The 27,245-nt window shown below is 52.7% G+C and overlaps 1 protein-coding gene and 1 long non-coding RNA gene across 2 annotated transcripts in view; one reads left to right on the top strand and one right to left on the bottom strand.

Moving 5' to 3' along the window:
- Positions 1-5,408: 5,408 nt before the first annotated feature.
- On the top strand, positions 5,409-6,823 carry LOC130861206 (uncharacterized). The gene is made up of 3 exons (XR_009055548.1): positions 5,409-5,589; positions 6,150-6,232; positions 6,798-6,823. It is a non-coding gene; the product is annotated as an uncharacterized LOC130861206 (long non-coding RNA).
- Positions 6,824-7,725: 902 nt separating this feature from the next.
- The window catches only part of LOC130860909 (guanylate cyclase D-like), a 33,452-nt gene continuing 13,932 nt past the window's right edge, over positions 7,726-27,245 (bottom strand). Inside the window, exons 8-17 of the mRNA XM_057749447.1 lie at positions 26,806-26,982; positions 26,410-26,566; positions 25,950-26,098; positions 22,690-22,763; positions 22,371-22,593; positions 18,989-19,152; positions 18,434-18,626; positions 11,774-11,969; positions 9,373-9,467; positions 7,726-7,815 (exon numbers count right to left, since the gene is read on the bottom strand). Of these exons, the coding sequence (XP_057605430.1) occupies positions 7,726-7,815; positions 9,373-9,467; positions 11,774-11,969; positions 18,434-18,626; positions 18,989-19,152; positions 22,371-22,593; positions 22,690-22,763; positions 25,950-26,098; positions 26,410-26,566; positions 26,806-26,982 (1,518 nt within the window). The remainder of the gene's footprint in view (positions 7,816-9,372; positions 9,468-11,773; positions 11,970-18,433; positions 18,627-18,988; positions 19,153-22,370; positions 22,594-22,689; positions 22,764-25,949; positions 26,099-26,409; positions 26,567-26,805; positions 26,983-27,245) is intronic.

Raw genomic sequence — 27,245 nt, 5'->3', positions numbered from 1 at the left:
TTGTGCCTGCCCAACGGACCTGAACCAAACAACTCCAGATCACCAGGCCCAGCTAGAGGGGGCCACCAGACCTTCCAGAGCCCCGTGGCCCCATCTGCCATATCAAGAACCCCAGCCCCCAGAGATGCCAGGAGTGTGCCTTTGCTGGGAACTGACACCAAGGGAAAGGAAGATAGCCCCAGGCTGGTGGGGGAGGGGAGGGGACTTCATGGGGACCAGCTGGCACTGATTCATCATGAAAGTCATGACTTGGGGCCCCATCTCTGGGGTTCCACCCGAGCATATGCACGGAAGCCCCATGCAAATGCTAGGCCTACTCCTTATGAGGGGAGGGCCAGCTTCGGAGAGCCTCCTCAGCCTCATGAGAAAGGTTTTGTCCTCACCTCATTCACAGAAAATAAAACCATGTGCCCCTGAGGCCGCCCCCTCTGGGAACCTTCCAGGGACTGTTGCTATTTTTGTGAGCTTCTGCAGCACCGTGCAGCCACTTCGAATCAGGAGACAGGGGCCAGCATGGACAGGTCATTTCACCCCTCTGAGCCTCTTTTCTCTTCTAGAAAGTGGGCAAATACCTCCTGTCCCAGCGGGTGGCTATGCTTAAGATAAGGTCGTGGAAGCTCCTGTGCCTGGAGCTGGCCCACAGCAGGCAGCGGGTAAATGTAAACTAAATGAGCCCCCAAGCCTCTGGGGGCAGAAAAAACTGGCCCAGCCCCAGGAGGAGACACAACACAGGGGCCAGGTGGGCACTGGCTGTCCTCCTGGGTGACCTCGTCCTCGACTGATGCAGGAAGGTTGGGGAGAGGTGAAGACCCCAGTTTGGGAGGTCTCTTCATATGCAGTGTGTAGGCTTTGGTGACAGAGCTTCTCCCTGGAGCCCCCAGGTTCTGCCCAGGGCGGGGTGGGGTGTCTGAGCTGAGGCCTCTGAGAACAGAGCTGCCTCAGCCCTTCTCAGCATAGGCAGCTCAGTGCCAGGGGCTACTCTCCCCACACTGCCATTCTGGAGGGCCCGAGAGCAAGGAGACCCACGGCCGGATCCAGGCACAGCCTGACATACACCCACATGCACAGGCGTGCACTGCGACACACAGCACATGCAGACCCACGTGTGGACACAGACACGAATGTTAGATCTGCCGCCGCTCCCAGACTTTGATGCCCAGACAGACACACTTGGACACATAACATACACAGTTAAGACAGTACACATGCACACACCAGCGCACACACACACCTCGATGCAGAGCATGTACACAGACATCCACAGACACGCACACACACGCAGAGAGTCACATGCACGGGAATAGGGGTGCCTGTCTGCTCAGGGTCCTTTGAGCACTGACATCCACACAACGTACACGAAGCCAGCCAGCTCTGTCTCCACACACGCACCCTCAGTCACGGCCGCTGCACACTCCTCAGGGACAGCGTGCTTTCACAGCTTTGACTCCTTTGACTTGACAGTGGCCCTGCAAGGCAGCTGGGGCAGGGGGCTGGTCCTTGATGTGCAGGGAGGAGCTGAGGGCTTAGAGGGGCCCACAGACCAACTCCTGGGAGGAAAGAGGAGTGGAATCCTGGTTTGAATTCTGGTCTTTTATCTGCTTGCTGCTGGGTCTCCATTTACCACCTCGTGCCTGTGAATATGCACAGAGCCTCAGGCCCAGGGGGACCTCACGGCCACGAGACTCCTTTTACAGATGAAGAGACTGAGGCCCAGAGAGAAAATCCACAGGCTTCATGTGGGCCACACAGAGCTCAGTGGAGGGACCAGGGCCGCACTTCTGGCCCCCCGGCCCCGGGGGCACCGCAAGCACAGACACCATCACACGCAGGGCCACGGGCATGTCCCACAGACAGGCACATGTGCACCCTCCCTTCTCGGCCTTCCCTCAGCTCCGGGCCAGCTGTGGCGTTTCCAGTCCTTTCCATTAATTCTTGCAGTGACACAGGGGGTAAGGGTGACCAGTCCCATTTTGCATTTGAGGAAATTGAGGAGTAAAAAGATTAGGCCCAAAGTCATGCAGGTTGGGACGGCAAGGGCATCTCCCAGAGCAAAGTATAGTGCTTTCCACCACACAGCAGCCCCTGGCTCCACACACATCACCCACATCCCTCTCATATCTACACACACACACACACACACACACACACACACACACACACACACACACACGGCACAGCCGCCAGCAGAACATTCTCCCCAGGAACCCCCGTGCAGTTTTAGTGCCAGCTGCTCCCTCCCAAGGGGTCTTTTGAAGAAGGACGAGTTTGTTTAGGGCTTAACCTGCCCCTGGCCCCCGCCCTCTCCCCTCAGTCAAGGAAATGAATTCCATGTGTGGTGCCTGGTCTGTCTGCTCTGAAATCAGCCTCAGGGGTTTGAAAAGTACTCTTTGATGTTGGAAGCCAGTTTAATGAGTTGATTGTGGGCTTTTTGTTTTGTTTTGTTTTGTTTCTTCTGTAAGACAGAAGTCTCATTTTCCTAAGAACCCAGGAATTATCACTCCCTTCCTGAGCTCTCCCTTGGGATTCTGGGAGCCTGGAACCTGGACTCCCAACACAGTGCTCACGGATGCCCAAGAGGTTAGGCCAGCTCAGAGAGGAGAGGCAGGGAAGGAGGCAGTTTGCTGTGGCCTCATGTGGGCCCTCTCCATACCCATTTTAGAGATGACAAAACAGAGGCTCTGAGAAGTGGTGTGACATGAGCAGGTGGTCCAGCAGAGCCTGAAGCCCTTGACTGCAGCTGTGGCAGCTGTGCCACTCAGGACAAATAACCTTCTCCCTTGGGGCCTGGGCACCTCAGCTGTATGACGGGGGCAGTGTTCTCAATAGAGAGAATGGGGAGGTCTATAACGAGCTCTCAGAGTCAGAACCTTTTGTCAAGAACAAAGCACTACGTGAAAGGAAGGGAATATTTCTATTTTTATTGTTTCTGTGTTAAGAGGCAAGTTAACCTGTAGAATTCACACAGGAATGCGTCAATTACTTGCTCTAGGTCACATATTAATGACTGCCCGGGTGGCTGCCAGGGACCTCAGCAAGGGAGTTCTTTGCAGAGAGTGGAGCAGGGAGAGGGCCTGGAGGTGTCTAGGCACAGGAGTCTCTGGGCTGGTATAAGCTCCTGCCCTGCTCTGCCCCTCTCCTCAGGGCCTGGCCAAGGCCCTCCCGACACTCCAGGGCTCAGCTCTGCTCTGGTGGGCTTTGGCAAAGGCCACCTTGATTTCTTGGTTTATGAGTTCCTGCCAGGGGTCCCTAGGGAAAAAGGACAAACAAGAATAATAACCCCCCACCCAGAACAACAGTGGTGGGCACTTAGAGCCCACAGCCAATTACAAGGAGCCCCTCGCTCTCCTTGGCTTCTCCTGATCCCTGCAGTAGCCCTGCCACAAGCATACCACTGCCCTCTGCACTTTGAACTTTAAAGGAACTTTAGGCCCCAGGAAGGTAAAGAGCCGCTCACTCATTTGCATGTGTGGCTTTTTTTTTTTTTTTTTTTGCTTTGTTGGGTCTTCATTGCTGTGCGTGGACTTTCTCCAGTTGCTGCAAGCAGGGGCTACTCTTCATTGTGGTGTGCAAGCTTCTCAGTGTGGTGGCTTCTTTTGTTGCAGAGCATGGGCTCTAGGCGTGCAGGCTTCAGTAGTTGTAGCATGCAGGCTCAGTAATTGTGGCACACAGGCTTAGTTGCTCCACAGCATGTGGGATCTTCCCAGACCAGGGATCAAGCCCATGTCCCCTGCACTGGCAGGCAGATTCTTAACCACTGCGCCACCAGGGAAGTCCCATGTGTGTGGCTTTGAGTCCAGAGGCCTCCCAGGAGATGCAGAGCTAGCCCCAGCTCTGTCCCCTAACACTTTGGGGTGAGGAGCTTTATGACTCTCAGGGTGTGATACAAATCAGGATAGGGACAGCCTGTGCACATTTTCATTTTCTCATCTGCTTCCCATGTGTGCCCAGAGGAGCAATGAGCAGGGTTATTTATCGCCTTTGCACAGAGAAGGAAGCAAGGCTGTGAGTGACTGCCAGGACCTCACAGCAACCTGGCAGGGATACTCCTGAGCCTGGTCGTCAGGGGCAGAGTGAAGAGAAGGGGCCCCTGTGTGGAGTGTCTCTGTGACAGGTGACAGGAGGCCCATCTGTGGGCACTTCTGCCTGGGTTGTGGCTACACCAAAACACGAGGGTTTTCTTTTGTCCCCTTCCCCTGATCTCCACCAGCTTCCCAAAACAATCCCAAATATAAAGATAAATAACTTATGCAGATATGGCAAATATAGAAAGGGAGGATAAAAGCATCTTGAGAAAACTTGACTTAAATACAAAGCTATAGGGACTTCCCTAGTGGTCCAGTGGGTAAGATTCCATGTTCCCAATGCAGGGGGCCTGAGTTCAATCCCTAGTCGGGGAACTAGATCCCACATGCGTGCCACAACTAAGAGTCTGCATGCCGCAATGATGATCCTGCATGCTGCAACTAAGACCCATTGCAGACAAAATAAATAATAAATAAATAAATATTTTTTAAAAAAACAGCTATAGCACAAAGTTCAAGTAAAAATTTGGTAACTGCCTCATAAACACAATTCCAAGACAAGTTCCCATCCAGCTGGCCTTTCCTGCAGAGATTCTGTGTGTCTGCCTGAGTGTCTTTCTGTGTGTCTGTGGGTCTGCCTGTGATCTCATCTCCGAGCAAACGGAGGGGCGTGTGGTGCTGTTTCTGCGTGTGTACGCATCTGATGCCCATGCCAGGTGGAGTGTGCGTGTGCATATGCGGGTGCACTTGTGTGCTCAGGCCCCTGTGATTCCACCTGCTGGATCTGAGCCCGTAGACCTCGGTGGGTGTGGGATTCTTCCCTGCTGCCTAGAGGCCTGAGAGGCTCCCAGGTCAGGTGGAGCTCACTGGGGCTAATCTCTGCTCTCTTCCCTCCCTGAGCCAGGAAGATGAAAATGTTGCTGGCCCTTTCTGAAGTTTCTGGCCTGGAGTGGAAAAGTCATCCGCTGGGAGAGCTCGGGATGACAGACGGCCACCAGACTTGCTGGTTCCCCCTCCCAGGATGGGGTGGGGGGAGCTGGGAGCTGGGCTGCCCAGTGCCTGCGCAACCAGTGGCCCACGGGAGAGACGTGGGAGCTCACCTCCCTTGGTGCCTGGGACCCGCAGACCCGCAGGCACATCGGCCAGGCCCTGAGGTGTCTTGAGGAGCAGCAGGGAGGCCCCGAGGAGGTGACTGACACGGAAGGTGCTGGAAAGCTGAGCCTGGGGGGCAGGCCCAGGCGGGACAGAGCGGGACCTCAGAGGCAGCATGAAAAAGTTCAGGTAGGGAGACCCAGAAGGTATTAAATGGGGAACTTCCATATGAATCATGTCTGTGTTTTATTTAAAGGTCACTCTGGCTGCCGGGCAGAGACAGATGAGGGGAAATGGTGAGGAGCCCCTGCAGTGGCCAGGAGAGCGGGGGTGACGGAGAAGCCATCGGCGTGGGGCTGTGATGGAGGCAGAGCCGCGGGACCTGCTGAGGACTCCGGGACAGCGTCTGGCTTTTTGACTGAGGGTGGCAAGGCCACCCACGAGAAGAGAACTCTGGTGGAGGCCAGGCTGCCAGGTGAAACTGGTGGGTCTGAGGTCCCATGAGCGCTCCAGAAAGAGCTGTTGAGGGGGCAGCATGAGCTGCAAGGGCCTGGAGCTCAGAAGGGGGTTGGGGGCCAAGGTCCAGGAGGTGTGTCATCAGCGTTGTGGGGACAGGAAGGGATGCCCCAGGGAGGAGCCCTGTGCAGCCCCAGCATGGAAGGGTTGGGGAGAGGAGAAGAGCTGACGGGGAGCCCAGGGAGGAGGAGTTGGAGACGGGGAGCACAGCTGGGGCCCGGGAAGGCCTTGGAGAGCCTTTCTAGGAAGAGGGAGATGGGAAATGCTACCACGCAATCACGCTGGGAACTAAAACTGCCCACGGAGCTGGTGACATGGGTGGAGGTCACCGGTGACCGCACAGAGCCTTCTGAGCGGGCGGGGGTGGAAGTCAGGCTGCAGGGGCCCGGCAGGAGTGGGAGATGAGGAAGTGAAGTCAGCATCAGCAGACGCGCTTTCTGAGAGGCGTGGCTGCACGTGGAGCCAGAAATGGGGTGGGCGCCCCGGGCTGGGAGGTTAGAGGACAGCTTGCTGTTTCAGGCCAGAAAGGCAGCTGGAGTAGAGGACCCAGATGGACTGAACAAGGCGAGGGGGCCGGGCCGCAGCTGCTTTCCTGCGGGCAGGTGAGCTGGGACTGCTGGGGATCTTGGGAAGGCCCAGGGTGGTCAGGGACCTGCCCGAGGTCACACAGCCAGTCCTGAGACGGGTCCTCTCCCAGCAAGCTATCTGCAAAGTCGAAGGACCCAGGGATGTGTAGAGGCCTTTCTGTGAACCCAAGCTGGTTTCGTACCCAGGAGTCTGGAGTGTCCTTATTAAAAGGGTGCATCTGTGTGTGTTCTGCACCCTGAGGGCCTCTCCATACGCAAGCGTGTGCCCAGACACCCCCCCCCCCCGCCCGGCCACCTCGCTGGACCCCAGTGTGTGTCAGGGAGGGCACTCAGGGATGAACATGAACCAGGCACTGCCTACCCCCAGGCACTGCTCTGCCTGCGTTCCCTTGGTTCTGAGGCCTGGGGGCACCCTGACAGCAGGGGGGGCAGGGAAAGGAAATGTCTGCTCTGACTGCCCTTGGCCCCTGTCCGTATCAGTCCTTCCCCTTGGAGGACCGGCAGCCTAGGCTGCTTTAGTGCTGGTCTTTCCCCAGGAAGCCCATGTGTGCCTCACACATTTCTCGTCTTTGAGGGATAGGAGGGGGCCATCCTGGAACGGCTGAGAGGAGCCAGTTGGAAGTTCTAATGAAGGTAAGATCCTGGGCAGGAAGCTCTGATGTGGTTGTGCTGTGGGCCCCTGATGGGGCTCTCTCCATGCCTAGGCTAGCCACCCATTGGTGGAATGAACCTGTGGGTCCCCGTGGGCCCCAGGGCCTCCTCATTTCTAGAAAACTAATTCTCAGCAATGGCCAGCACCCGTGCCCTCTGCCCTCTGGCCCGCTGTGAACTGCCCGCTGCTCAAGTGGAAAAGGGTGAGGAACAGCACATTGCAGTCAAATGTCCTTGCTTCCCCCACCGCCTCACCTGTGTTGCCGTCAGCAAGGGACATGGGGTCGCAAAGAACAGAGGACAAATGAAAGAGCCCAAACGCAGAGCAGGCACCAGCTCTCTGAGAATCGGCTTCTTTTGGCCTCTAAAACATGAGGGCCTTTGATCTGTAAGTTCCTCATCAGCAGAAATAATCTGAATGGTGACAAACATATCACCTGTAACTGGCTCAGATCGGGAAGACTCTACGTGCTCAGCAGCAAGAGGGAGGTTGAACTAATCAAGGCCCCCACATGTTGCAATCCTGATCCTGTAACCACAAGCGTGTGTAAAGTGCTCTGAATGATACCCAGGGTGCTCAGGACATTGAGCAGAAAGCACAGATCAGAATGAGAAGTTACAGAGGCAGCATGATCTCATCCATGACAAACCCATCAGAAACAGGCTGGCAGGAACCATGCTAAGGTGCTAACAGTGGCTGTCTCTCCAGAGTGGAAAGATGGTGATTATTTAATCATTCAAGTATTCTGTATTTTCCAAATTTTCCCACTATGCAGGTAATACCTTTATAATCAGAAAAATAACAAGTATCAAATTTCAAACAACAGAGGCCAAGCTTTGGAGGAAATTCCTCTTACTCACCCGGGTTTCATGTCCAGAGGTGTGGGGAGGGATCTGGGGAAGCCCGCTTTCCCCGCCAGCCAGTAGGTTTCCTCGAAGCCCTTCCCCTGGAAGAGACAGGAAAGGGGCTGAGCAAACCTTCTCAAGCAGAAAGCAAGGGCAGAGGTGCGATTCCCACAGCTGGGAGGAGAGCAGCCTGGAGGCAGACTGTCTGGGTCCAAATCCTGGTTCTGTCTCTTGCTAGCTGTGTGACTTTGGCCAACTTTACCTCTCTGTGCCTCAGTTTCCTGAATACCTCATAGAGTTGTTGTGAGGATTAAATGAATTAATGCTTATCCATTAGAGAAGTAAATAAATCCTCATGAGTTCTATAACCAGCAGACATGGAATGCTAAGACCCCAGGATTCTGTGATTTGTGATTCTCCCAAACTGTTGAAGGATCCAGTGGCTTCACTGGGGTGGGGGTGCAGCTGCCTGTGGGGTCAGGATTGGCTGTCCTAGAAGTTTCATACCCCACCTGGACCAGGGATGGGTATTGCTCCTTGGATTCCTCAGGTCAATCCAAAGAACCCGAGGTTAGCATACTGCCCTCCCCACTCCCACTCTGCATCCCCTTCTGTGAACAGAATTCTCTGTTTCTTAGGACATCTAGCGCCTACTCCCCCAAACAAGACACACTTGCCCTTACTCCAGCTCACTCTCCCATAACCTCAGCCTCCAAAGCAAAGGATTCCGCTTATGCAGGCCCTCACAGGCTGTGAGATTTTGGACAAGTTACTGCTCCTCTCTGAGCTGCTGCTCTGACATTCTGCCATTTAATGAAGTGAATCCTGTGGAGCACCTGATTTCTGGGGCCCAGTCACAGCCCTGGGCCTTTAGGTGCCTAGGCTGCTCCAGTCACTCCAGCAGGCCTGGCCCTAGTTGAGGAAATGGAAGGGGGTGGGGTACGAAGAAGAGTCATTCATAGGTTGGTACCATTACATTTACTGAACATTAACATTAAAAAAAAGAATGCAGAGGTGACAGACCAATCTCTGCCTTTTCAGGGCTGATGAGCAGATATAACCCAACACCACACTGGGAACAGCAGAGGCCAGCTGTGGGACTGGTGGATGCACAGAGAAGGCATGATAATTATGCTGGGGGAAAGGAAGAAGCGTGGTATTCCTGGTCAGGGCAGGCTTCAGTGAGAGCTGAGGTCTGTGCTAGGGTTCTGAAGGATGAGTAGGAGCCCAACAGTGCTATGGAGAAGGCATAGGCTTTGGAGCCACCAGACCTAGGATTCAGTTGTGTGACTTTGGACAAGTCTCTTTGCCTCTCTAATTTAATTTCCTCAACTGTAAAATGGGGACATGGATCCTCTTTTCATTACCTCTGTGGTAATAAATATGTTAATATCTGTTGTGCACCAGCATGCTGTCCATCAATAGAAGTAACTTATCTGCCCTGGTCCTCCTGCTTATGAGGAGCCAAACGAGGTGGGGGATTCTAGGAAGAGATCTTTCCTTAGAGTTTGTGGAGTGAGGAGGACACTAAAGGTGGTCAGCTCCCAGGCTGGCATTTCCTTTAGCTATATCAGTCAGATGAGAATCTCTCCTGCTGCGTGCAGAAAGTGGACCTTTGGAGACATCTTCCATCAATCCCAGGAAAGAAAGTCTCTCACCTTTAGCTCAGTCTGGCCTCTGGTATCAATTTTGTAGCCTTCATCCAGGCTGAGCAGTGTCTGCATGGTGCTTCTGCTGACATGAATTCTGTATGCTGAGAAGAAAGGTAGAAGGCAAGTTACCACCTGGTGACAGCATACCTAGTGTTTGGCAAAATCATTAACAGCCTGTAACAGCCCCAGTTCCAGCCAGTCATGCACACAATTCTGATTCCTGCAATACCTTTCGCCTGGCCCTCTTGTCCCCTTAGTAGATTGCTGGGCACTAAAGTAGAATTCTCAAGGAAAAGCAAATTACATGGATTGAGTGTTAAGAAGAACTCAAGGGACTTCCTAGGTGGCACAGTGGGTAAGAATCCACCTGCCAATGCAGGAGACACAGGTTTGATCCCTGCCCCAGGAAGATACCACATGCCATGGAGCAACTAAGCCCATGCGCCACAACTATTGAGCCTGTGCTCTAGAGCCTGTGAACCACAACTATTGAGCCCATGTGCCACAACTACTGAAGCCCATGCGCCTAGGGCCCGTGCTCTGCAATGAGAGGCCACCACAATGAGAGGCCCGCACACCACAATGAAGAGTAGCCCCCGCTCACCGCAACTAGAGAAAGCCCATGTGCAGCAACAAAGACCCAACACAGCCAATAAAATAAATAAATAAATAAATTAATTAATTAAAAAAAAAAAAAAGAAGAAGAACTCAAGATGAAATCAGAACCCTAGGAACATGATCTCTACTTGTAGGGAAGTCTTTGAAGGCTGAGTCAGCGCAGTTAAGCAGTTATTTTTCTTTTAAGGGCAGGGCTCCCCACTAGGGCCATCTCATCTGGTTAAGCAGGATGTATGCTGAGTGACATTAGGGAGCACACAAGCTGTGCAGCCAGAAGCAGAGGCCCAAATTTTTCAGCTGCTCCAACCGAGCCATTGGAGTGGCTCCTGCTGTCAGCAAAGGTCAAAAATGGCATTTTTTTTTAATTGAAAGGGGTCTCCTTATTGTAGAGATGGGGAAACCGAGACCTAGAGGAAGAGCATTTTGCTCAAGGACACTAAGCACACTGGACCCAGTCAGGGTGAGGACCCAGGTTTCCTGCTCTCAGGTCATTGTTCCCTGTTAATTCTCTCATGAGATCACCTCCAAAGCCCTGTGTAAAGTTAAAAGAACCAGTAACACACATCATCTCCTTCTAGTTGTCTTACTGATAACTAGGGTACACTGCCACCAGGTGTTGATTTGGTTACTAAGCACTCTTTCAAACAGCCAGGCTGCAGGGGTCATTGAGAGAGTCCTTCCCTGGGCAGTATAGAAATATGAGACACTCACGCAGTCCTGTAGACTCCATCCGGGATGCGGTGTTAACAGTGTCCCCAAAGAGGCAGTACCGAGGCATAGTGAGACCCACGACCCCTGCCACGCAGGGCCCTGAAACTCAAATGTGCCCAGTGAGCTCCAGCAGGTCTTGGACTCAAGAGAAGTCTTGTTCTTCCCACCCTTCCCCCCAAACTGCTGTCACCACCTCACATCTTGGGCTCCAGCTGGGGGGTGAGGATGAAGCTATATGGAATCTCTAAGAACACCCAGAAAGGAGATGACATCTGTGCCAGGCTCTGGGCTGGGGGTAGGTTGGGACAGATAAATCGGAGCCAGGCACTGCTCTTAGGGAGCCCCCAGCCTGGTGGAGGGGAGCTGTATAAACTCTAATCAGTGTTGTGAAGAGGGAAGCACCAGGGCTGTGCCAGCCCAGAAAGGGGACTCTGACCCAGCCCAGAGGACTTCCTGGAGGAGGCTCTACATAAGCTGTGTCTTGAAGGACGAGATAAGGAGTGGGCAAGGAACAGCAGGGGCAAAGGCACAGAGGCAAAGGGCCCACATGCCTGTGGGAAACTGAAAGTGGCTGGGTATGGATGGAGTACCAAGTGGAAAATGGTGGAAGATGAGGACGGAGAGATTAGCAAGGGCTTTGGAGGCTATGGGGGGTGGGGAGTTTGGACTTTATCCCACAGGTGAAGTTATGGAGGGGGAAGGGGTGAGGGCATGAGAAGGATATGCTATAGTAGAGACCCTGAGGTCTCTCCTAGTCCCCCCCCAGCAAACATTTAGCTGTCTGCATGACCACAGAAGGTCTCTGTTCTGCCTCTTCCATCAGACTATCAGCTCCTCAGCATGGACTTAGATGCCCTTGACAGATGCTGAGATTAAAGAAAACAAATGTGAATCTGAGCATCACAGATTCTTTGATTTATAACATCTTAGAACCTTAAAATAATAGAAGAAAAAAAGAAATGTAAAAATTTTCTATTATGGATTTCAGAATCTCAGGATTCCAGAAGCACACCATTGGGGTTGCCCCAGCCAGCACCCCAGGCAGGGTTGGGACACTCCCACAGCCCCAAGTCCATACGTGAGTGCAGGCCAGCCCTGATGCGAATGGGCACAGTGGGCGCATGCCTCATCTGGAAGTCGCCCACAGAGCTGAGGATGTCCAAGGCCATGTTGGCAATCTCAGCCACATGCCGGCTCCCGTTGCGCTGGGGAAGCCCCAATGCCACCATGTAGGCATCCCCGATGGTCTCCACCTGGAAGTCACAGCCTTCATGCTTCAGGAGAAGAACCCCCCTCCATGGACTGACCCACATCCCACACAAGGCTGCCTCTCCTGAGCCCCTGACCCAGTCCTCGTGTCCCTGGCCCACAGTGCCATCTTTCCCAGGCCTCCCATCCCAGCCGCTCTAACAACAATTAGACCTGCACATTTCAGATCGCCTTTGTCTGAATTGCAGGTGTCATCTCTGACCCCAGGCCATGAGCTCCTTGGCAGCAGACCTGGGTGCCCCATCTGCACAATGCCACAGCAGACGATCAGGGCTTCAGCTGCAGAGGAATGAATGTGTATTGGATATATAGCCTATTTCCCAAACACTTGACTTTCCAAGGTGTACTGAAAAGAATGTAGAGTTTGAAATCTGATAGATGTGGATATAAACCCTGGCTTTGCCATTTACCTTGGTCAGGCCACTTCACCTGTGCAAGCCTCAGTTCCTCTTACATGAAATGCATATTAAAGATAAAGATTTAAGAGCCAGTTTCATCATAGATGCTCAATAAACAGAGACTTCTCTCTTTACCATCATCATCATCATCACAACCATCACCATCACCATCATCGTCACCACTATCATCACCACCACCACCACCACCACCATCACCACCATCATCATCATCACCACCATCATCACCATCACCACCACCACCATCATCATCACCACCACCATCACCATCACCACCATCATCATCACCACCACCATCACCATCACCACCATCATCATCATCACCACCACCATCACCATCACCACCATCACCATCACCACCATCACCATCACCACCACCACCATCACCATCACCATCATCATCACCACCACCATCACCATCACCACCACCACCATCACCATCACCACCATCATCACCATCACCACCACCATCACCATCACCACCACCACCATCACCATCACCACCACCATCACCATCACCACCATCATCATCATCACCACCACCATCACCATCGCCACCATCATCATCATCACCACCACCACCATCACCATCACCACCATCATCATCATCGCCACCACCATCACCATCACCATCATCACCATCACCATCATCACCACCACCACCACCATCATTATCATCATCTTCTCCTGGGCTAATGGTTTTGGAGACAATAGAATCCCAGAACCTCAGAATTAGGAGGGAGTTTAAAGGCCACCCACTTGCCTCCCCAGTGGCTGTCTGGGCCTGCTCATGTCTCCTTCTTGAGGTGGCTGCTTCTCCCTCTAGGCAATTCTGATTTACAAAAGTAGAGTTGAATGGCAACCTGCCTTTCACCTGCTGGTTCCAGCTCTACCTCCTGGACTTAAGCCACAAATCTTTCCTATTCTGAAGCTCACTCTCTACACTGAAGGCCCCGTTCCAGGTGCTGGGGATATAGATGTATACCAGGGCCTTCTCCCCTGCCACAGGCCAGGCCAGCCAATGTTGAAGATGGTGACTCTACCCCAGGAGTCTTCCCATCTGCAGGCTAAAGAGCCCAGCTCCTGCACTGCCACTCCTACAGCAGGCACATGTGGGCACCACTTGCCTTCCCTCTGGCCGGCCATGTCCACTCTCCCTCAGCACCTGGTAGACAATAATAATATTGATGATGCTTCTCATGCACACAGGGGGCTCTATAATTCAATAAATCTCTTTCACACTCCATTAGCTGTCGACTGTGCCCTACTACCTTGGCCCCCGACTCTATCCCTGCCCCAATACTGGGAGGTGATCTGCCCTAATCATGCCACATTCCACTCAGATACTTAAATTTGCTCCCTACAGCAAACAGCTTAAAATTCACTCCCCTTGGAACTAGTAATCGGGGACTCCCATGATCTGCAGAATTTCCAGGCTTATTCCTAACAGTTGCTCCTGGTTCCCCACGCTTCAGCCAAACTCGGTGCTCGCTCACTTCCAGGCCCTGATGGCCCGGCCCCTCTGCCTGAAATGGTCTCCGCCAGTCCCTGTCTGTTGAGATCCGAGCCTCTCATCAGCCCAGTTCTCACTGCATCAAGTCCATTAAATCTCCCCGGTCACCAGCTGGGAAAAAGATGTTTCCTTCCTCAGGGCTGTGACCTCCACCTCCCTCCCCATCTTTCGCTGTTGCCCACCCAGCACTTACCTGTTGGCTGGCGTGAATGTGGCAGGGGCAGGGGCAGGGCTGCCCCTCTCTGTGTACATTTCCAGAGGAGAGAGACCTCCCACCCCACGTTCCCCGAAGGAAAAATATGAGCAAGCCCTGCCTTTCCCTCTGCCTACATCCTTCTTCCCCACAGAAGGATGAATGCATTATCTGATTGGCAAGATTGGGAGAAGGTTAAATACTCATATAGCAGTTATTACGTGCCAGACACTATTCCAAACCCTTTACAAACATTAATGCATTAGATCTGCACAAGAATTCTGTGAGTAGACTATTACTATTGCCATTTTGCAGACAGAAACTGGACCAGAGAGGCTGTCACTCGCCAACATCACACAGCACAGAGTTGAACTTGCTCAGTCCAGCTCCAGAGCCCGTATGCTATGCTGCCTCTTGATGCACATGGCTTGGGCCCTTTCTCTCTCTCTACTGGGGAGAATCTGCCTGCTATGTGGGGTTTCCCTGTTCCTGCCCTGCACGTGGTCAGCACGTGCATCTAGGCCAATTCCTGCCTCCCAGAGGCAGCCTGAGAGACCTACTGCTTGCTGGCCCCACTTCCAGCCCGCCAGGTGTGCGGCTGCAATTGTGGACAGCAGACTGACTCTAAGGACCCAGCACTACCTCAGGTGGGTGACCCAAGGTCCAGACTGGGGAGGAGGAGCAGTAGAAAGCCCCAAGGTGGCCTCACATCCAGACCACATTCTCCAAGTGGCGAAGCTGGCCTCTAGCCCTCCACCTGCCTGCCACCTGAGCTGGAGAGCTTGGTGTAATTAATAACCAGCCCTAGAACCCCAGCAGCTGAAAGATGACCAGGCACAGGCCCTGCTTTCTAGGAGCTCAGACTCCCAAAGATGATCACTGAGAGACTCCCGTCACAGGGGGCACTCAGCTGCAAGCAGGGACTGCTGCTCCTCACACGCAGGCGTGGCGCTTGCAGCGGGGAGAACACAGCCAGAGGAGAGGTGGGTGCAAAGAGCTGGGTGTTTGTTTCCACTAACAAACACGCAGGTGAATTCTAACTCCGCCACTGGCTTGCTGTGTGACCTTGGGCGAATCACCTACCTCTCTGAGCCTGTATCCGCATCTGTACAGCAGGGATAATAACCCATGCCTCTGAAGGGCATTGTGAGGTTACGTGAGATACCCTGTGACAATCCCTGGCCAGGCCAGTCCTCTGCAGATGCTTAACTGGTGCTCCTATACCCCTCCCCCCATTCTGTGCTTTCAGCGGGGGCCTCAGCACCTGCACACGCGGGTGCTCTTCGCCGTGTGAGTATGAACAACAGCACTTCGTCTTACTCTGCTTAATCTGCAGAACCACCCTAAGCCATAGGCACTTGCTCCTCTGTTTTACAAACAGGAGCTTGAGGCTCAGAGAAGTGAAGCGATGTGCCCAGGGTGGCTCAGCGGTGTGGCCGGGGCCAGGCTCACCCTCCGGGCCGGGCCGAATGGCTGAGGTAAACCTTCTCGTCCCCCGCAGCCCACACGGGCCCTGCTCCGGAGTTCTGTCCATAAAAGTGCGTGCTGGGAGAGAATCGCAGACCCCTGTGGAACCAGGAAATGATCGCCTGGCCGCCTCCCAGCCCAGACCGGATTAAAGAGCAGTAACCAGATCCTGCTGGGTCGGGCGGGAAACCAAGGCGGCCGCGTGAGTGATGAGAGATGCGCTTGCACATGGGGAGGACCCGGCCTCCTGTTTCCCCACATCTGGATGGGTGTGCGGGCCTTGTTTTATTTCATTGCACTCTGCCAGAAAGATGCAGACCTCTTGGCCAGAGTTCAGAGCAGATCAGAAAGCATGATTCAGAGCTGGGAGGGACACGTGTGAGAAAAGATTAACAGGGGAGGAAGAGACAAGGCCAGGAGTGACTCAGGGCACATCAAAGCTGCAGGGCTCAGCAAGATGAGATGAGGAATCTTTTCCTGGGGCCCATGGCGGCTCTGGAGGCAAGAGGGAAACCCAGCCAGCATGATAGAGAACGCCTCAGACCGTGGGCTGGGTTAGGAACATGGGGTCCTGAAAGGGGAATGGGAGGGAAGCTGTGTGCTAGGAAAACCAGTGGCTCACGTCTCTGTGGGTCAGTGTGGGGCAGCGGATGGAGCTGGGCGGTGGTGGTGGACATGGCAGTTTCCTGTTCTGGCTCTGTCTCCTACCAGCTATGTGACCTCGGGCAAGACACTTCCCTCTCTGGGCCTTAGTTAGCTCCTTATTTAATCAACACATATTTCCTGAGGACCTACCATGAGTTGGACATTGCCAAGCACTGGGGACAGAGTGGTTTAGGTTGGAACTAACAGATCCAGGGGTAGTTATGAGAGCATCACACAGGAGCTCCTAAACCTGTCTGGGAGGGCAGGGAAGCTAACCTGAGACCAGGAGGATGAGCAGAAGAGGGCAGAAGAGGAGGGAGAGCAGAGTTCCAGGAGGAGGGAACAGCATGGGCAAAGGCCTCGTGGCTAGAGAGAGCAAAGCTTATGTGAGGAATACAAAGGACTGCAGAGGCGGAGTGCGGAGATGCAGTGGGGAGGGAGGTGGGGCCAGCTCCTGGAGGGGCTTGGGGCCACAACGAACTTATGGCTTTATCCTGAGGATGTCTGTGTCCTGGGATGGTGAGCCCTGATGAAGGGGTTTCAGGACCAGAATGCCCAAGTTCAAATCTCAGCTTCACATCCTGTTGGGACTATGTAATTAGACAAGCTGCTTAACCACCTGTTTCTTCATCTGTAAATTAGGGTTGCTATTACCTACCTCATAGATTGTTATGATGATCAAATGGGTTAATACATATAAGGCATCTAGACTGTATACCAGTGTCTGGTATGCAGTAAACACTCAATAAGTACTGGCGATCACTGTTGTCAGGACACTGAATGCTACCAGCAGACTTCCTGGCACCACAAAGAGTTAGTTCTCTCCTCTGAAACTTCCTGCCCATGCATCTTTTCCATCCTGGCTTTAGCCCAGGGCCTGGCCCTCCACAGTCCCAGCTTTCCTGGAGAGCTGTGGCAGGATGGGGCTGGCAGGTCACAAACAAAGGTGAAGGCCAGGGGAGCCAGAGTAAGCCTGTTTCCTGGGAGCTCCCTCCCCACCTCCTCCACCATGTCTGAGGCTGACCGAGGACCCCCTCCCCCGCCAACAGCTGGATCAGAATAGGGCCAGGGGTGGTGTGGGAAGGCCCCTCAAGGGCAGGGGGCTACTCATTTTCACAAGCTCACAGTTTACACAGCACTTCTACCAGGGGGAGAGGATCTGCGCATCATCTGTGAACCCCCTGGGACTGGAGTCATTATTCCTGTTTTATAGATGAGGGAACAGAGGCCCAGAGAGTGGAAGCCAAAGTGACACAGAAACTGGAGTTCAGGGTGGGACTCAAACCCAGAATCAAGAGGTGCATAGGGACTAGTTCGTGGAGGGTCTTGGAGGCTCTGCCAAGGACCCTGCTGCCCCCTCCAGTGTCCCCTACCCACCACCCACTCCCACCGCTGGCCCACTGCATGTCTAGCCATTACAACCCATTCAGTATCCCTCACACTTAATAGGCCCACCCTCTCAAGCCTCAAGCTTTAGCATATTATTTCCCCATTGTTTGCCTGAAGCAATCATACTCAGGCTGGACAATGCTAGGAAGACAGCACCTCCTCCAGGAAGCCTTCCTTGCTCTTTACACATCTACTTCTAGCTGGATTGGGGGCCCCCCCAGCCTCCTCTGATCATCACTTTCATAGTGGGTTATCATTGTCTTTTACTTACAGCACTGAGAGCTCCCTGAGGCAGGCTCAGAAACTGACTCATCTGTCAGCCCTTGCCTGGCAGAGGTAGAATTTATTTCCCCACCTCTTGAAATCTGTGTTGGCCTTTTGTTTTGCTTTGACTGATAGAATATGTTGGAAATATCAATGTTCCTGATCCCAGCTTAGACGTCAACAAGCTTCTGGGCTTTTGCCTTCTCGCTCAGAACCCTGCCACACCATGTAAACAACACCAACTTGCCTGCTGAATGGTGAGATACCATGTGGATCAGAACTGAGTTGTCCTAGCCAAGGCTCCAGAGTCCAGCCAAGATCGGCAGAGCTTCCTCTCACCCACAACTGACCACAGATGTATGAGTGAGCCCATCTGAGTCAAGAGAACTTTCCAGCTGGACCTATGGGCTTGTGAGCAATAGTAAATGCTTATCGTTTTATACTATTGAGTTTGGGGGTCATCTGTTATACAGCAATAGCTTACTGATAAAAATGCAGAAATAAATGACTGGAAGTAAATGTATGATGCAAACACAACATAGAGGAGGAAGAGATGGAATGCCTGCCTCCTGGTCCTCTCACCTTATACACATCATGGTTGCCCTGAACAGCATCAAACAATGTGTAGAGGTCATTGAGCAAGCCCACCACCTCAATGGGCTCACTCAGGGCTGAGATGGTAGTAAAGCCCACAATGTCACTGAAGTATATGGCAATGTGGTCAAAGTACTCTGGCTCCACAGTCAATCCCATTTTCAGAGCTTCACTCATGGACCTGAATGGATGGGAAGGGCCAGAGTCGCAAGATGGGAGGACCCTCTTTCCACAGTTGGAAGTAAGGGAGGGATATTTTGGGGAAAATCCTGGGATGAGTATCAGGGGATCTGGGGCAGGGGGGGAGAGTCAGATGGGGGACACTGTGCCTTGTTTTTGTTCCCAAGGGAAAGAGGCAGCAGAAATTCAATACTCCTGTGCCCAGCACAGTGCCTAATATATACAAGGGTTCTATAAAAATATGCAGGATAAATAAACAATAAGTGAATGAATTCAAAAAACCCATATTCACTGAGCACCTACTATGTCCCAGGTCCCATGCTCAGAGCCACTGAGGCTAGAGGCACAATCACGTCCACTCACAATGGGAGCATCTGCGAGAGCAACCTTTCCGTCTTCTGTCTCTCCAGCTCCAGCTCCTCAGTCCGCTCCTGGATCAGGTCCTCCAGGTTCTGGGAATGCTTCTCCAGCATCCGCAGCATAGAGTCAGCAACACTGGTCTTCTTGCCTTGGTTGATGCTTTTGAACTGATAAGGGAATGAAAGTCCCAATTTGTCCATAAAGGGCAGCACACTCGGCCCACAGGTTGAGAATCTGAGCCACAGGAACGAACCAGACATAGTCCCTCACTAGAAGAGCCAGATGGCAGGGAGCAGATATAAAATAGACAAGGGATGGCAGCTCTGACAAGCAAAAGCACAGATGGCTGGGAGGAAAAATGGGTTGACTCTCCATGAGGCAGACAGGCAGGGAGAGGACTTTGCAAAGGAACCCATACCCAGCATTGCACCACTATTAACAAACACACTGGTTCTCACAGAAACACTGTGGAAAAGGCATTCTTTGTTCTCAAAGATTAAGTGGATGGATGGGTGGGTGAATAGATGGTTAGATAGATAGAAGCGATATATGTAGATTATTTATATATATAATCTATTTCTACCTCTTTATTTCTCTCCTTGTTCAAAAAAATTTTTCCAAAATAAAATAATAAATATGTAAGGGCACTGGGACAAAAGGAGAGTAAAGGTTAAAAAAAAAAGTTAATCCAGGAGTGAGGTCTATATGTAAAACACATGCTAGAATTTGGTCACAATTTTGGATATGAGCTTCCTAGCAACAAAACAAAGAAGGAAATAGAGATTACATAATCTATGGAGTCCACAAGACAATGGAGTATCAAACTAGTTGCTCAAAAGGAACACAACTACTGCTGGTACTGAGCAAAAAGAAGTATCTCTCCTAGGCCTTCATAAGAGAACATTCACATGTTGTTATAAATTGTACCTTCAACAACAACTTCATAGGAAATATGGCACCCGTTTCCTAGGGAGACTTACTACAAAATTCCCCCATGTGGTTTGCACTTTCGCAAAGTGCAGTCAGCAGGAGAAGCAAATTAATGATGATCAAAGTGGAGGGGTTCATTCCTGTCTAAATCCAGCATCTTGATGTGTGTGTGTGTGTGTGTGTGTATGTGCGTAGGTGTGCATATCCAACCTTCATTAATACTGCTTCTCTCAGGCAAATGTCTGTAAGGTGGGGAGTGGCAGCAGGCCCTGAAGAGCACCTATTTTGATTGCGCATTAAAAGCAGAGGCATAAGCTCTAGAGGTCAGTTGCCATGGGTGTGACAGCTGCTAACCTTGAGACAGCAACATGGACAAGAAGCTGACTGTAAGGTCATCTCTGCAAAGAGGGGCCCCCATTTTATAAATTAGGAAACAAATGATCTGAGAAGTATACCTTGCCAAGGACAATGATAATGGTGGAACTGAGTTTCAAACTGAGGTCTATTACATATTAACGTTATCACCAGCCACCCCACTGAATTATTTTATCATTTGAAATGTGTTTTCCATTGTTTCCCTCACATTGCCCGGGAGCAAAATCACAGGATCTGCAAATAACAATCATTTTCTTCTTCCTTTGCAGCATTGATTTTCTTGCTTAATTGCATTGGCTGGTACTCCCAGAACAATGTTATATGAATATAGCCCATCTTTCGACTTCAAGGTCAGTGCTCTTTCTCCTCATTCTCTCCTCAGAAAATTACTTTTTCTTTTTCTTCTTACTTAGTTATTTCACTTGATGGTCACACCAGTATGTCAAGTTAGACCAAAGTTAGTCTTTCTAGGCATCAGCTAAGAAGATCTGAGGCTCAACAGTGCAATCAATTTGGCCAAGGTCAAGTAGTAGGTAAGTGGCAGCATAGATCTGAATGCAGCTTCTCTGACCCTTAGCCTCCCCACAGTGTGGTGTAATTCCCATGTTCTGCATGTGGAGTATATCATGTGCCCATCCCTGCCTTCTCTGCCACTGAGCCTTAGGCAGGCTCTTCTCCCACAGTCACCCCTCACTCAGGGCAAGAGCCTTCTCCCCCACCTCTCTGGCCATGGCAATCTCTGACCCCTGGCAAGATTCTAGGCTGGTGTTTTAAGAACTGGTTGCTTACCTAAATGTCCATCAACAGATGAATGGATAAAAAAGATGTGGTACATACATACAATGGAATATTACTCAGCTGTAAAAAGCAATGAAGCTGGGACATTTGTAGAGATGTGGATGGACCTAGAAACTGTCATACAGAGGGAAGTGAGTCAGAAAGAGAAAAACAAATATCGTATATTAACACATATGTGTGGAATATAGAAAAATGGTGCAGATCAACCAGTTTGCAAGGCAGAAATAGAGACACAGATGTAAAGAATAAACATATGGACACCAGCTGGGGAAAGCATGGAGGGTTGGGAGGGAATGAATTGTGAGATTGGGATACCAAATTGTACACTCTAAATATATGCAGTTTATTGTATGTTAAAAAAAAAATACAATAGCAACTCATGAAAAAAAAAAAAAAAAGAGCTGGTTGCTCATCCTAGCTCTGCAACCCACCCTCACAGTGGCCACTGAGAGCTCATGCACTCTGAGGTCCACATTTCCCTTTGGAACCTGTGTGTTTCTCCTGTCTTCCTGCCTCTCACTCCCTCATCACCTGTCTGGATGCCCCTCTCGCTCCCTGAGCCTCTCCTTGGCAACATCCCACTGTGGCTGGGGAGTGGAGGGCAGGAACGGGATGTCACCTCAGGCTTGAAGGGTTGGCCCTGTGGGAGCCATTAGCCAGCTCAGTCAGGCCCACACCCTCCACCACTGCTCTGCAAACTCGTACAGGCTTGCCTCACCCCTCCCAATGCAGTCCCCAAGGCAGGCCTGGGGGGCCCCGTCCCCCTCACATCATCCTTTCCCCGATGCAGGGAAGCAGTGCTGCCTTCACAGCCACAAATGGCCCCTGTGCTCTGGTGCCAGGAGGCCTGGCACAGGGCTGGGCTTCTCAGCATCAGCGCTGCAGAGACAAACCTGGGTTTGGGTTCTAGCCCCACCTTTCCCTCCCTCACCTTTGGCAAATCCCCTCCCCTTCCCATGCCTGGGTTCCTCTCTTGTAAAGCCCTGATGACAGCAGTGCTTCCTCAGAGGGCTATCATGAGGGTTAAACGAAGTAAGCGCAGCACTGAGCACGGGCCTTGGTGCTCAGGAAGCCAAACGTCCCTGAACCCGGAGTCCTGAGAAAGCATCCCTCCGATGGTGCACCTCAGTTCCCACCCTCAGGGTTGATGACGCCGGCCTGCTGCCCCCTCTCTGCATAGGGTTTGCAGGCCGCGGGGGTGGCGTGGGGCCCCCACTGGGGAAAGCGAGGAGAGCTGATCAGCCATTTCTTATGAGCCGCCGACTCCTCTGGGGGCACTGACCTGGCTGCAGATCTGGTCCAGGTTGGGTCTGTCCTCTGGAGCCTCCTCCCAGCACTGCTCCATCAGCTGGATGCACTCAGGTGGCCCGTGGTCAGGAGACACCAGGGGCCGGCACAGGGGAGGGGGAGACACCGCCTTCCTGATGATTTCTGCAACAAACACAGGCGGGGCAGTGGGGCTGAGGTCCCCAGGAGGGCTGGTGGTAATGGGTGGGCCTGGGATCCTGGGGTGGGGGGCGGGTCAGTGTGGGCCTGTGGGGGTGCAGACATCAGGCCTTGAGGGTATTCCTCGGCTCCTTGTTCTGTGCCCCGGGGCATACTGGCCAGTGGACCATTGCTCTTTTCCTGGGTCCTCCCCGCCAACATCGAGTGTGGCTAGGGAAAGGGTCTCAGCCTGGGAGACAGGAGAACAGAGTTTGAATTCTGGACCCACCATCACCTCTCTGTGAGATGGTGAACAAGACAGTGATCTCTCTGAGCCTCAGTCTCCCCATCTGTGAAATGAGCTTAATAAACTGCCTTCCTGAGAGGGGTGCTGAGGGAGGAGATTAAAGATGCTAGATGTGGGGGTGCTAGGTTCACCCCAACCCCTGAACCCTCACAATTGGTTACGGCTCTGTTGCCAGCAATGCCCACGAATGTGCTGGAGACCTGGGCGCTGTGGCTCTTCCTACCACCCCCACCGGGCGGGTGGCTACCTGGTGCCAGAGCTACACAAGTGTGAAGCGAGACCCTCTGCTTATCAGTATCATCGTCCTGATGACTGTTTTCCCAGGACAACCCCTGCTGTGGATCTTCCTGTCCCTGCTCCACATGGTGAAGACCACAGACTAAGTCGAGGTCAGATAGATGAGCGATCCAGCTCCGTCTCTGCACTTGCCATCACTCTGTGCCTCGGTTTCCCCATCTAACAACTGACAGAAAAAACCCCACCTCGGGAATGTAGGGGAGCCTGAGGGAGCTGAGAGATTCACGGGCGCACCAGGAGGAGGAGAGGCTGGGTACCAAGCTCAGGCGCTCAGCGGCAGAGGAGGGGATTTTGAGATTATCTGCTTACATTCTGTACAAGTTATGCCATTTCTCTGAGCCTCAGTTTCCTCACCTATCAAAAAGGCATCATAATATAGTACAGACCTCACAGGACTGTTAGAGGCATAGTGGGTTAATCTCTAAGGAGGGCTGGGATGCTCCTCAGAGGCAGTGAGGAGGTGGGTCCCTTGGAACTAGTGAGAAGAAGCTTCTTTCTGGATTTCCCTTTGCTGGCCTCCTTGTTGGGGGTAGCCCATGATTCACTGTCCCATTTTACAGACAGGGAAACTGAGGTTCCAGGGTGGTGAAGCGGGTCACCCACAACCACAAGGCCAGTAAAAAAGCAGAGGCTAGGACTGGGCCTGATAGCCTCCCGGCCTGCATGATTTTCTCTGCCCAGGGGTTCCCAGTCTGCAGGTGTCAGACCCTTACGGCCTCTGAGTAAAGGGTCTGGGAAGCCGTATGTGCTGGCAAAGGAGTGTGCGCAGATGGAACCAATCATATATCCCACATGCACATACACACACGTCCAGCTCTTTTTCAAAAGTATTCAGATGGTGTTGTGATGAATCAAGCACAGATCCATTTCAAAGCATCGCTGATTTCAGAGCAGAGTTTTGTCTATGGGCAGTTTCTCAGTCAGCGGATATTAAAAGTCAAATAACAGCATGTGAGGCTCCAAACTTTTTTGTCATTAACGTGGAGTGCTCACAGGCAAGCACGTTGGGAACCCCTGGCCCAGGCCAGGCCAGGTCTCGTGTTCTCTCCCCACGCCGGGCCCACTGTCCACACCCAATGTGTCACTGTGATGCAGCAGCCCTGCCGGCCGCTGACGCGGGAGGCTGCACATCCAGCTCCATAGAGAAGATGCTCTGTGGGTGACTCCAGGAGACTTTAAGGCACGAGGCTGAGCTCACCCAAATCTCAGACCCACGGCTTCCCGCTGGGGCATCCCTTCCCCTCCCTGAGCCTCACTTCATTCATCTCTGCAAAGAGTGCTCTTGCCTGCCTCACAGTGCTGTCCAATGGAATCACGCACATGAAGGGCTTTGGAAACTGAAGTGCCTCCCGCGCACCACAGGATCTTAAAAAGATGCTATTTCTAAGAGCAAGGAGGTCTCCTTCCAACTGGGAGACTCAGGAGAGAACCTGGGATTCCCCACTAGCACACCCCTAAAACCACCCAAGGCCCACCGTGTGCCAGGCACTTTGTCTAAAGCATTTCACTGAAGTCTCACAAATACTCTGGGATGCAGGCATTATGGTCCCCATTTTACAGATGAGAAAACTGAGGCTCAGAGCCTGAAAGAGATTTACTCAGTCATGAGGTGAATTGGTGTGGAGCTGGGCTTAAGTTCGTGTCCCCCAAAGACTTTGCTCTTGACATTTTACTCCCTGAGACCAGGAAAAGTACAGGCAGGCAGTGGCAGGTCCAGGACTGACAGCCCACTCCAGGGGTGACCCTGGGTTCCAGACCTGGTCCCTAAAGCCTGAGAAGCCCTGGCCTGAAGGGCCCTGCATGGTGGCATGGCTTACAGACCCCCATCTGGCTGGTCCCCCCTCTCTCAGCAGGCAGATGTTGGCGGGGAGTGGGAGAGGGCAGCTGAGGAGAGTTGAACAAAAGGCATGACCAAGCCCCTCCCCTTTCTACTCTTCCACCCCATAAATTTGGGGCCTGGAATGTTCATTATTCAGTGAGCAATGCTTTGGTGGAGAAAAGAAGCAACACTGGGCCTCCCTGTGAGTTAAAGTTTATCCATCTGGTGGCGGAGGGGTGGTGGGCTCTGTTCCATCACTGCCTGTACTGAGGGCCGAGATGCAGGGTATCTGTGGGGCAGGCCCCTGGAACTGGGCAGAGGCAGCAGGGGGACAACTAGAAGAGCAGCCTAGGGTCCAGGGAGAACACAGAAGGGGAGGAAATGTTTCTGAAGTTGGGCCCTGGCACTGGAGTCAGAAGAGAAACTGTCTACGACCAGGTGATGATGGGGAAGGTGTGAGTGATTACATCAAAAAGCACAGGGACAAAGATGCTCTTCAAGGAGCTGCACTGAGGCAGAGGACCAAGCCCCCAAATACTGAGCAGACTGGTGACATCAGCCATGGACTGGATGTTTGACACATTTTTAAATCTGATCCTCACTATAAAGATGGGAAAACTGAGGCTCAGAGAGGGTAAGTGATTTGTGTAAGGTCGTGTAGCAAGTAAGTGATCCAAGGGAAGAACTGAGGTCTAGACACAAAGTCTGTGCTGGGCAGCCGGGTGGTTAGGGCATGAGCACCTTTGGACATGGCAATGACATTGGGAGAGGAAGGAAGGGCTTGGGTTTATACCCAGAAACCAAAGTGTTTAGCCCTGGAGCTGGTCAGCTGCCATTTTGGCAGAGCTGCTGAAAGCTGCCTGGCTTAAGCAAAAGAAACCCAATTCTCACCGTCAAACCAGGCATGTGTGTCCATGTGGTTATTTTCAGGCCCCAGTTTCCTGAGGCTCACAGAGCTCCTCAACTATGTGGGGACTCAGCCAGGGACACGAAGGAGGAGAAGGATGCTGTACCTCTGCTGAGAGCCATGAAGAGCCGTAGGGCAGGCCTCGAGTCAGTACCTCCTGCAGGATAATGCCAACGCTGAAGATACCTCCTTTGAGGGTACCCGGCCCGGGTGCCCTGGGCCCCCGGGGCAGCTCTGGAGCCGTCCACAGCAGCTCTGCAATCACAGGATGAGGCCACGCCGCCGTCACCCACTGACCACCCCGGCTGGCCAAGCGGGGCGGCACTTCACACATGTGGTGTCATCGCTCTGTCCCTGCAGCCCTGGGGAAGGGAGGGGCATCTGTCCTCCCCCATTCACAGGTAAGGGTCTTGAGGCTCAGAGAGGAAAAGCCATCAATTCAAAGTCACACCACAGGAAGTACATGAGGACCAGACATCTCTCCCTCTCTCCTTGCCTCACAAGCACCTGGCTTAAACAGAGGCCTCAGAACCTACTGGCAGCCCCCTGCTCACCCCTGAGCTGACCTTCTGGGGCTGGCTGGGGGCGGGGAGCCCGCTGAGCACCCAGGAGCTCCGCATAACCGTGCTCAGTGATCTTCCGCACAAAGCCCCCGTCTACCACGCAGTTTCGGGACTTGAGGCGGCCATGAGGGAAGTGCCGATGGTGCAGATACCGCACCCCCTGGAGTGGAATATCGGGGGCCCCTTAGGCCTGCGGTGAATGAAAAGGACCCCTGCTTCACTCAGAATTCCCACAGACCCCAGGAAACCTTCCTGCCTCCCCTCACCCTTTGCCACACTGTTTAGACTTTTCTCAGTTAGACAAAGTAGAAAGAGCCCAGGCCTGGGAAATCTGAGCATCCCTTGTCTCCCTTCCCTCCCCGATGCCCCCACAGCTCCAGGCCTGGGAAGGGTTCTCACATGGATCAAATCCAGCAGCAGGGAGGCCTTGAAAGTCCAGTCCAGCCGCAGAGCCTCATTCTGCAGCAGGTCCTCCAGGCTGCCCCGGGCACAGTGCTCCATCACCAGAGCACTGACCCCAGGGGCCACGAAGAAGCCCAGGAAGGTGCCGTTGTTCTCATGCTGCAGCTCCCGCATCTGCCAGGGCAATGGGCACCTTAGCAGCCCCCAGGGGACTCTCAAAGTTTAGATATCTGGCCCCCAGTACTCAGCACACAGCACAGCGTTCAACAGAGAGAGGTATCAGAAATGTTGGATGGATGTGATGGTGGATGGATGGATAGATGGATGGATGAGTGGATGGATGGATGAATGGATGGATGGGTGGGTAAGTAGATGAGTAGATGGTTGAGTGAATAAGGCAGCGAAATAAGTGTGTGGAAGCATCATGGATGAATACA

This window comes from Hippopotamus amphibius, chromosome 9, assembly GCF_030028045.1.
Source record: "Hippopotamus amphibius kiboko isolate mHipAmp2 chromosome 9, mHipAmp2.hap2, whole genome shotgun sequence".
NCBI classification, from domain to species: Eukaryota; Metazoa; Chordata; class Mammalia; order Artiodactyla; family Hippopotamidae; genus Hippopotamus; species Hippopotamus amphibius.
This window is presented reverse-complemented; position numbering and strand designations above follow the sequence as displayed.